Source organism: Chelonoidis abingdonii, chromosome 5 (assembly GCF_003597395.2).
Source record: "Chelonoidis abingdonii isolate Lonesome George chromosome 5, CheloAbing_2.0, whole genome shotgun sequence".
NCBI classification, from domain to species: Eukaryota; Metazoa; Chordata; order Testudines; family Testudinidae; genus Chelonoidis; species Chelonoidis abingdonii.
The window spans coordinates 129233888-129244594 of record NC_133773.1 but is presented as its reverse complement, the minus strand read 5'-3'; the positions used below and the strand labels follow the sequence as shown (position 1 = coordinate 129244594).

At 43.6% G+C, this 10707-nt stretch overlaps 1 protein-coding gene across 1 annotated transcript in view; it reads left to right on the top strand.

Annotated features, from left to right (window-relative positions):
• Positions 1-10707, top strand: part of TACC3 (transforming acidic coiled-coil containing protein 3) — a 62374-nt gene that overhangs the window by 29458 nt on the left and 22209 nt on the right. Inside the window, exons 7-9 of the mRNA XM_075066638.1 lie at positions 8107-8159; positions 8515-8651; positions 8732-8846. Of these exons, the coding sequence (XP_074922739.1) occupies positions 8107-8159; positions 8515-8651; positions 8732-8846 (305 nt within the window). The remainder of the gene's footprint in view (positions 1-8106; positions 8160-8514; positions 8652-8731; positions 8847-10707) is intronic.

Below are 10707 nucleotides of genomic sequence, written 5' to 3'. Positions count from 1 at the left end.
ATGTAATTTGCCATAGTTTATCAATAGAAGAATATCATGTAAGACATAAGATATCATAAAGCTCTTATCTAAAAAGTCAGTATCACCACATCCAAACTTCTCTCGCTTATCCACAAAGCTCACTATCCTACTCAAAGAAGCTAAGTTTACGATTTAATTGGTTTGAGCTTCCTAGCACGGTGCCATTTTATGTCTTCATGGTGAGCAAATCCATGCCTGGCTATTACCCTATACCTTACCGACCTTCCAAGTGTTTTGCAGATGAATCCCTTTAATTACTTTGCTCTATCGGTCCTGGCAGCAGAAGTTAAACTAAACTGGTCTGTAGTTTCCTGGGTTGTTTTATTTCCCCTTTTTAAAGAGGCACTATATTGCCCTTTTCCAGTCTATCTGAATCTCTCCTGTCTCCCATGATTTCCAAAATAATAATAGAGGCTCGATACCTCCTCTTTAGCTCCGTTGAGTATCTAGGATGCATTTCATCAGGCTAAGTGAAAACTTGCAGGCATCTATTTTCTAAGTGATTTTAATCTGCTCTTTTTTATTTTAATCTTACTAAACCTATCCGCGTCCCATAAGCAATCCACTATGTTAGGACATTCCTTCAGATTCTCAGTGAAGACCCAAACAAAGAATTCATTAAAGCATCTCTGCCATTTCCACAGTTTCTGTTACTGTTATCTCCCTCCTCACTGAGCAGTGGCCTACCCGTCCTTTGGTCTCTCTTGTTCTAATATATTGATAAAAAGTCTTCTTGTTTCGCCTTTAATTCTCCATACCTATTGAGCCATTTTGTGCCTTTGCCTTTCTAATCTTGCCCCGCAATTCCTGTGTGTTTGCCTATATTCATCCTTTGTAAATCTGACCTAGCTCCATTTTTTATGACTCCTTTTATTTTGTAGGTCATCGCAAGATTGGTTTAAGTCAAGGTGGTCTTTTGCCACATTTTCTATCTTTCTACCCAACAGAATAGCTTGCTTTGGCCATTATAGTGTCCCTTTGAAAAACTGCCAACTCCCCCAGTTGTTTTCCCCCCATGTCTTGATTCTCATGGAAACTTTACCTAATTCATCCCCCCCGCTCTCTGAGCTTACCAAAATCTGCTTCCTGAAATCCATTTCCTCTGTTTTGCTGTACTGCTTTCTAACCCCCTTCCTAGAATGCAAACTCTATGATTTTATGATCACTTTCACCCAAGCTGACTTCTACTTTCAATCTCAATGGAGTTCCTACCCTATTTTAAAATCAGTCTAGAACAGTCCCCCAGTACTTTTTCAACCTCTGAAATAAAAAGTTGTCTACGAATGCAGTCCGAACTATTGGAATAGTCTGTGCCCGCGGTGTTATTTTCCCCACCACATATCGGATAGTTGAAGTCCCCAATCACCACCAAATCTTGGGCTTGGATGATTTTGTTTAGTTGTTTAAAAAAAAGCCTCAATCTATCTCTTCCACCGGTTAAAGTGGCCTGTATAGACTCCTAGCATGCATCACCTTGTTTTAACCCCTTTTAGCCCTAACCCAGAGACTCTCAAACACTTTCTGTGCTATGTCCATCTCCACCTCAGTCCAAAGTGTATTTTTAATATATAGCGCAACACGTCTCCTTTTTCCTCTCTCTATCCTTCCTGAGCAAAGCTGTACCATCCACACCAACATTCCAAGTCATGTTATATTATCGCACCGTTTCAAAGTGATGCCAAAAATGTCATAGCTGTATTATTTATTAGCACTTCCAGTCCTTCCTGCTATTACCCATACTTCTTGCATTGTATATAGGCTCTAAGATGACTTGGTTGATCTTGCTCCCAGTTGTGCGACCTCCTTTCTCTCTGCCATTATAGCCCACGCTCCTCGTTGTTTCCGAGGCATCTCGCAGGTTCCAGTTCCCCAATACCTGTGGTTTTGCTCCCCACCTGTCCGCATTGAAACCTAAAGTTAAAGTGCTTTTTCTAATGCCAAGTGAAAACCATTAGAAACCAATTGTCACTAAGCAAGTATGTTTCATTTAGATTACAACTGGATTTTGGCCCTGGTTATTTAGTGTCCAAATTGTCCCGTCAAGCAATGTCAACATGAAACCTAGTCAGTTTTTGAAGGAAGAAGGCGGAAGTACTTTTGGATACCACTGTTAACAAAATTACCCTCTCCCCCACCCCACCAACTTTAAAAGAGCTTTCGGTTGTATACTGCACAAGGAAACCAGATCAAAGTAAACTATCAGAGTGGAAACGACCCATAAAACAATGCTTCAAGGGCTTAGGGTAACAATCTTCTTCAAATGTCCTGTCAGTTTTCAATAATCTTAAGGAAAAGTTACCTGTCTGAATTTAAGGATTGTGCCTATTAAAAGTAGGAGGATGAAACGGATTAAAAAACTAGAAAATTGTAATGAGATGTTCCTATAACTTAAACTGAGTAGAAGAAACAGCATACAGAGCTGTTTTAACAAACCAGCAAAATCGTGTGTCATTCGTTCAGGCGCCTCTTACCTCAGTTGAGGGTCTAAAGTACTCTCAGACTCAGTGACTACTGTTGGATCATTTATAATCAACTGCCATTTCAATTTTCTTGCAATTGGCTCACATGTTCTTGATCCAAAATACATTATATGGGCTACATAATAGGTGGTTGCTTAATGGCTGGATACCGTACTCAGAGTCAGTATTAATGGTTCCCAATCTGTGTGGAAAGGGTGCTTAAACATGGTGGGGTTCCGCAGGGGTCTGTTTTGGACCGGCTCTGTTCAAATATCATCATCAGTGACTTTAAATGTACAGAGCATTAGGAAAGTAACGAACTTATTAAGTTTCCGGACGGATACCCAAACTGGGGGATTGCAACTGCTTTTGGATACAGGGTATATAATTCAAAATGATTGGAAAAATTGGGAAATGGCTGAGGTGAAATCGGATGAAGTTTAATAAGACAAATGCAAATGGCTCCCTTAGGAAGGACAATCAGGTTTTCACACATACAGGAATGGAAAGAGACTGTTTAGGAAGGAGTCGCGCGAAAGGGATCTAGGAGTATATAGTGGACGCCATCTAAGTAATGAGTAGTTAACAGTGTGATGCATGTTTTGCAAAAACGCAAACGATGATTCTGGGATTATCATTTAATAGTAGTGTTGTTATAGAGACTGACGAGTAAGTCTTCTGCTACTGACTCTGCGCTGCTTAAGGCTCAGCTGGGAGTGCGGAACTTTCCGTATGGTCCAGTTCTGGCCACTGCATTCTCAAGAAGGGTGTGGGAGAAACTGAGAATGGGTTCAAAGAAGCACAAGAATGATTAAGGTCTTGAGACAATGCTCCCATAAGAAGGCTTGAAAGATTGCGAGGTTTGATATTAGTCTGGAAAGAGAAAGATAGACAAGGGTGACGATAAGATAGCGAGTTTTAATAAGGATATCTTAAAAACTGGTTTCTCGAGGCGAGAAGGAGACAAACTGTTTACCTTTGCCTTGAAGGTAATTATAGAACAACGAATTAGCTGGGCAATCAATGCAGAAGGAGGAATGATTAGGCTTCGCGCATTGAACAAAGTTCCTCAAGACCTTGTAATCCCAGCTCGGGAGTTTAACACTGTGAAATAAATTGCTTAGATGATCGGTGAGTGATTCTTCATCGTGCGAGATATTTAAAGAGTAGTATGAGAACTGTCTATCAGGGGTCATGGTCTAGATATCATTTCGAGTCTGCCGATGAGGGGGGACTGAGACTTGATGACTCTCTCGCGGTACCTCCAGTCCAGAGTCTATTGTTATTGTTCAGAATTATATTTCCGATTAAATAAAACACACATTCACCCATAGTTGCCAGCTATCCAAAACACAAACCGTATTGAACATTGACACTTCTTCCATACAACAACCCCTAGCGCCCACATCGCCTTGTCCTTTGTTGTTAGTACTATGGCCTTTCTGCTTTTATACCTTTTTTCTACCGAGCAGAAATAGCAGACAATTAGCAATTTATTATTAAAAAACAAACACATTTTTATAAGGTATGCTGCATATACTTAAAAGATTGTGTATATTCAAACTGATAGGCTAATGGTCTGTATGGCATTAAGTTTACTTGGCCCACTTTACAATCTATCACAAACTTTAGATACTAGGTTGGATTCTTTAGGAAACACTAACTATGTAATAGCAGCGTGTGTGTGTAATATCTGAGTCAATTGAACTGTCACACTATACTAAAGGGAGAGTTCATAGAACGAGCAGGCATGTCGATTTTACGAGAGATTACCTCCTGTTAAACTTATAAAGTTACACAAGCTTTTTCAAAGTACATCAAGTATTGATCACATTGTGTTTAACCTTCTCCCTTCCCCTCCAAAATGATTATAAAAAAAATTCCCTCCCCCTATGGTGGTAATGTGTCTTCCTAACCGTGAGTCTCTACCTAAGAGCCTTGGGGTTGAGGGTTCTCATGCGCAGTATCTAGATGTTTCTAGATCTGCCTCTTTCTCGCGACAGAGAGCTCTGATGTTGTTCTGGATCTGTGGGAGTCACAGCCCCGAGTGCTACTGCGCCACTGGACCACTTTGGCTTCACTTTCCACATCCTTTTAGTTCCTCTATTCAGCCCTGGTATTCTCCAGCTTTCATGGTATTCCTTCTTCCTGATGTTCTGTGCCATTGGCATGGTCACTAACTATTCACCCCCTTCGTCTGTTCTCTGTCCTTTGTTTATTACTACAATAGTCTGCGTCGACTCTGGCCAAGTACTGCCTGTCGTCTTGGATTGGATGAGTCCACAGAATCGTTGCCTGTTATTCTACACAACCTTTGTGTGTGACATCTCCAATGGTATGTGGAGGATTCGTAGCCCCATACGCTGTGCAGATGTTCCTGTACGCACATGCCAGCCACTTGTTGTGCCGTTCAGTTTGTATCTGTTTTCTGCCTGCATCTTACTCCTTGCACAATATGTGTGTTGGATAGTCTCTAGCCTCTCTGCACAGTCTGCACTTGGGTCTCTCTAGCCTATGGTAGGAGCTGACTTCAATGAATCTGGGCTCCGTGCCTGTTCGTTGCTGCTAAGACTCTAGTGCCGTCTTTTTAGTCAGCCCCTTTCGCCATGGTAGGCATTTCCCAATGCTCAGCCACCTCGCTTATCTGTCAATGGGTAATCCCATGCAAGTTTCTTGCCTGGCACTTCTTTCTGCTATTGGTGTCTTCCTCCCATGTTGCTGCTGCCTCAGGCAATCTCTGCTTAAGCAGCTCATCTGTTGGGGGGGGCCATCTTACTCGTATTACTTTGGACGTTTCGGGTTTCGTCCAGCTGGACAGTGGCTTGTGACGCTCACCAAGCCGCGCCGCCTTCTTTCGGTTCCGTTTCTGGGTGTTGACTTGGGAAATTGTGGCAATTCCACCCGTGCATTGATGAGGAGCTTTCGAGTCTTCAATCGGCAGCATCTCACTGTCCTCTATTGGCAGGCTCATTTCATGTATCTGATGATCTGACGGCAGGGTGCGTATTCTGTTGATGGCGGGTCTCTTGTCTCTTCCACTGTAGAGCTGGCTCTTCAGACCTGTCTTTTCCGCTTGGTATGTTGATATTGCTGTGTACTTCCTTGCCTCCTCATTGTGTGTTTCATTGTGTCTGTGGCGATGCCAATGGTACTTTTGTTGACCTGGTCTGTTATGTTCTGCTATGTGCGCCCGCTGTAGTTCCTCCATCAGTCTAGACTACTTTCCTCTCTTCCTACTCATATTGTGTGCCACTTCTTCCACTCCGTAATTTGACATCCCTGATATCCACTGTAGAATACCGCGTCACGTGACAGTTACGAGTTCGATGTCATATTCTTAGCATTACAGCTTGATGTCTCCATTGTAGAGGAGGGGCTGATGGCTAGATCCACCTCTGACTGTCCGTATCCAGTCCTTGTGATTATCTGGCGTAGGGGGTTAAGGCCTGCAGCACAGCAGCGGCGGACAGCTGCATGCACCTGGTTTCCACACTTGATGGCACTTGTGCAAGTTGCCTTTGAGTTGTCTCCATAGTCCCTATTGAGTTCTTGAGTAGGTCCTTTAGTATCCTGTTGCTTTGCTATAGCGTCCGCCAATCTCACAGATCCACGGTGTGCCGGCATTGAGTCGTAGGCTTTCCTGTAGTCAAATCGGGCAGTGGCTCAAGTGGTCTGTCTGGACCCTGGAGTCTGGGCGAACTTGCCTTTACTCTATACAGACTTGTGCTGTTTTGAGCCTCTGATGTTGTTCCCAATGCCTCTTGAGCTGTGCTTCATGTTACTGGCGCATATGGTCCTGAGCTTGGCGGCTATGATGCCTGATAGGACTTCTATGTTGTGGGGAGGCACGGTTAATTGCCAGGGTGTTGGACGTTCTGTTCCACTGGGCAGAGTGGTCTTCAATGATGCTCAGCACTGTCCTTCCTTGTGTTAGCCCGTTTGTGGGTGGGAGGCTGCGCTAGCAAGCTGGGTTCATCTGTGCTGCTAGGCGTTCATGCACTGCTATTAGTTTTTTATGCCAGTATGTGTGCATCTTGCTTGTCCAGGTGCTGTCAGCTCTTATGTTCTTTGCCCGCTGCTGATTTGTCTTACTGGTGATCGGTGATGGGTTTCTGTTCTGGGAGATTGCGTGTGCTCTTGGTTCTCAGTCGCGAGCCACTGCATGGTGTTATGAGTCTTCTTGCTCCCATATGTTCTTCCAAGTTTTGTTCAAGTTTCTGCTCTGTGTTGGCCCTGCTGTTATTCGTGTTTGTTGCCTGCAGTTAGGGAGTACACCTTAGGTGTTTCTTTAGGAGAACAGGGCATTTATTTTTGGCCTCTCTTCTCTAGTGATCCCTTAGCCTTGGTATCCGCAGTGCTGTTGAGCCTTGTTCACAGTCTCTTGGGGCTTCAGTGGAGTCCAGGCCTACTGTAATTTTTTCAGTAGCGATGTCTTTATACACTTATATGCTTCTAACCGTTCTTGTAGTTCCACAGCTGACTAACTTTCTCGGTCAGCCTTGTGTCTCTCCGAACTTATTTTCAGGGTGGGCGACTATTGTCTGTTCTTCTATATCGTGTAGCCAGGCATCTCAGGATATACCAGTAGGCCTGTCGTCCGTATAAGTTATTGGTTTGAGTTATTGGTAGGAGTAGGTGATTGTGCATGGGGCTCTATTGGCTATCTTCTAAATTACTATTTGATGGTACTTCTCACTGAGCCCTTGGTTTAATCCGGCGTCCGAGGATTGACATGTAGCCTATGCTTTCTCCATGTCTATGCCTCATACCAGCTGCTGTGCTCTTGCAATGAGGCTGAGGTGGCAGTGAAGTTTCAGCTTCAGGTGTGGGCTGCACATTTCCACTTGTTCTCTTAGTGTCTTCTGAGTCTGGGATGTAATGTGTGGGGTTGGCCTCTATCTCAAGCTGTGACAGCAGTCCTCTTATACTATGTTGAAGCGCTTGTTGGGTAACAGCTGTTCTCTAGTACAGTGTGATGTAGTCTTTTGCCGATCTCATTATATCACCTTTCATGTTTCATTATATCCCCGTCATTAGGTTACTTACTGTTGTAGTAGCTTCCATCTTCCAGGTTTCTCTTGTCTCGTCCGATGATGGCATTTGTTCCAGTCAGCCATTATCATGAAGATTGTCCTGGTTCCTCACATCTGCGCGCGACTGTTATCTGGGCGACGGGTCGAGCCGCCATGACTTCTAGTTCGTGTCACTTCTTTGAGTAGGCAGGTGAATGCGTAGGGGTTCTTTTTGCAGGACCCCTCTGGAATGGGTTTAACCAGGATTTTAACCCGTCTCTTATATCAAGGGCCGGTTCTCCCGTTCAAGGCAGGGCGCTCTTAACCACTACGCTATCCAGATATTTTATATATCTCCTGAGGTTTTTTTAAGAGGAGAGTGGGGTTGGTGTTGATGTGTGTTGTGTTTTTTTTTTTTTTTTAATGCAAACTCTTTCCCTTCTAGGCTGAAGTTCAAAATTCTTTTCTCCTGCTACCAACTTAATCTAACAGGGGGACAGGATTTTCCCCTTTGCTTTCCATCAGTTTAATATCAATGACGCTTTCCATCCTGCTCTATTGTCAACCGTATGACAGCATTAAATCATTTTTATTAATATATTTGTCCTTTCCAGTTCTAGGAATGGGCATAGAAATAGACTACCTGGAACAATTTGGTACATCCTCAGTAAGTATTTAATATTTAAGCAGCTAAACTTGTTGGCTCGAGAGTAGGGACAGGGAGAGAACAATAAGATCTAAGCCTTTCTCCGCTAGGTTGTAGGTTCAAATGTGGCCCAGTTGGGAGTAGCAGTTAATCTACCATCTCATGAGTAGATAGAGACAATAGGTTGAGCTCAGTTTTTCATATGATTCTGTGCCCCCCGCAAAACTAGCTGCTGTCCTTGTTGGCAGTCTAGCCAAGGTTGAGGTTTGAATAAGCCTATCTTCTGGTGGAAACACACCACTTGGAGTATGGGTTGGCTATGCTACAAAGTAACACATCCTTCAATGTGAGTAATCTCTCACCTATCTCCCCCCAGTTTAAAGAGTCTGCTTTGAGGAAGCAATCATTGTATTTGAAGTTTGACCCTCTGCTGAGAGACAGCCCCAAAAAGCTGGCTCTGGGTACTAATGAAACAATAAGCACATGTGTAATCAATGCACCATTTCAAAGTGGGTAAGTAAAGATTTTAATCTAAATTATAGCCCATAAATTTGGTTTTGAACGCACTCTAATTTTAATTGTTTGTTTTTTAGTCCTCTTTCTGACTTCAGTAGACTGCCTTTGGAAACTCCAAAGTCTGCAGTGAAATCTCTTCAAAACGAAGAAAAGCCTAAAGGACTGGATCTTCTGGGAACTTTCCCAGCTCCAGTAAGTAAATCATCATGTCAATTTTCATGTTAGATTTTTTTGGATGAGTTCTTCTAGTGGGAAGAATAGACAACCTTTATCAACTTCTTTCCTGCTTAGTGTTCCTGCACTGCTGTGGGTTAGTGTTTGGTGTTACAATTGCCAGTACCCTCAAACAGGGCATATGCATTCACTCTGTACTGGATGAATGGCATTACAAGTATTGCCAAGAGACTTTAAATGGCTTAATACATATAGGTTGCCTCTGAGTTTTAAAATGACAAAGGAGCTGTGACAACGTATGGAATCTGGGGTACACCTGAAGATATAATGAATATCTATATTGTAATGAGATTGCCATGTAAGCTATCTGCAAAAATGTTATCATTTGCCAGATCTGATTATTTCAGTTATGTTTTTGTTATAAGTTATAGATAGGTATGTCTATATTTTGCTATGCTTCTGGGTGACACCCGCAGACAGTGACACCCCTAGACAGCCTAGTCTGCTTGATGGCCCATTAAGGACCATCAGCTAAACAACTGACCTGTTGAGAGAGGGTAAGGGGATACACCTAATGACTCAACAAGGCATGCTGGGGCATGCCTATGGACAGAAAAGGCTTCCAAGCCATGTGCAGGGCAGAGTATGTTTGAAACAAAGGAAGCACAAGCTGCATGGCAGAAAACTGTAAAAAAGCAGCTGCATCTTCTCCATTTTTGGGTCAGTCCTGCTTCTTACCTCTGGAGGAACTTTGCTACAAATGGAAGCTCTGAATAAAGGACTGAATGACCCATCCAAGCTGTGGATGTATTCCAGAGGGACTTTCAAGCCAGCATACTCACCAATACTGCTAGGAGCCTGATATATGGACTTTGAAGTCTTTGTATGTATGTAGCTGTCTTACCCTTTAACATCATTCTTCTGGTTCTTTCCTTTTTCCCCCTTATAATAAACCTTTAGTTTTAGACACTAAAAGATTGGCTGGCAGCATGGTATTTTGAGTAAGATCCAAACCTATGCTGACCTGGTAATGTGGCTGACCCTTTGGGGTCAGAAGAGCATTTTGTATGTGAGTAGAGTTTTAAAATTTAACTTCTAACTATACTGGGACTAGGCGCTGACTGGAAGCCAGAGGGCTGTGTGACTTTTTTTTTTTTCTCTTTTGCTTCTTGATAACCAGTGTGGGAAATCAGTTAATCACTGGTTGAGGAGATTAACTTGAGTGTTACCCACCAGTCTTGAGTATCTGCTCCCCCTTTTGCAGCCTGCCTTGACCTTGGCATTACCAGTGAGGGCTGCCCCAGGCTCTATGGTTCCCATTGGTACAGACTTGGTAGGATCCACAGGATCAGAACCCCATGCTATTCCAAAATTGAAATTAACCATTAACACTCAGTTTTTAAAGTTAGTTAGCTGGCCAGCCCTGTACAACTAGCCCTGCCTGCCATACCTCAGATGGGATGTGTGGTTTAGTTAGTGGAACCAGCTGTAGATGGAGGAGCAGATTCCTATATAAAAAGCAGCAGGAAGCTGCAGAATGGGGAATGCTCAGGGAGAGATACTAGAGATTGCTGGGAGTGAGCAGGTTCCAGCATGGAATCCTGAGGGCTTGGCTACACTTGGAGTTGTGCAGTGCTGTGAGTTACAGCTGTCTTCATACAGCTGTGTAGGGACAGCGCTGCAGTGTGGCCACACTGGCAGTTACCAGCGCTGCAGTGTGGCCACATTTGCAGCATTTGCAGCGCTGTTGGGAGTGGTGCATTGTGGGCAGCTATCCCAGAGAGCACCTTGTCCCATTTTTGGCACCGTGGGTTGTGGGAAGGGTGCGGGTCATTCCGCTTCCTGTCTCAGTGCCCTGTGGTGCAACGCTTCACATCCC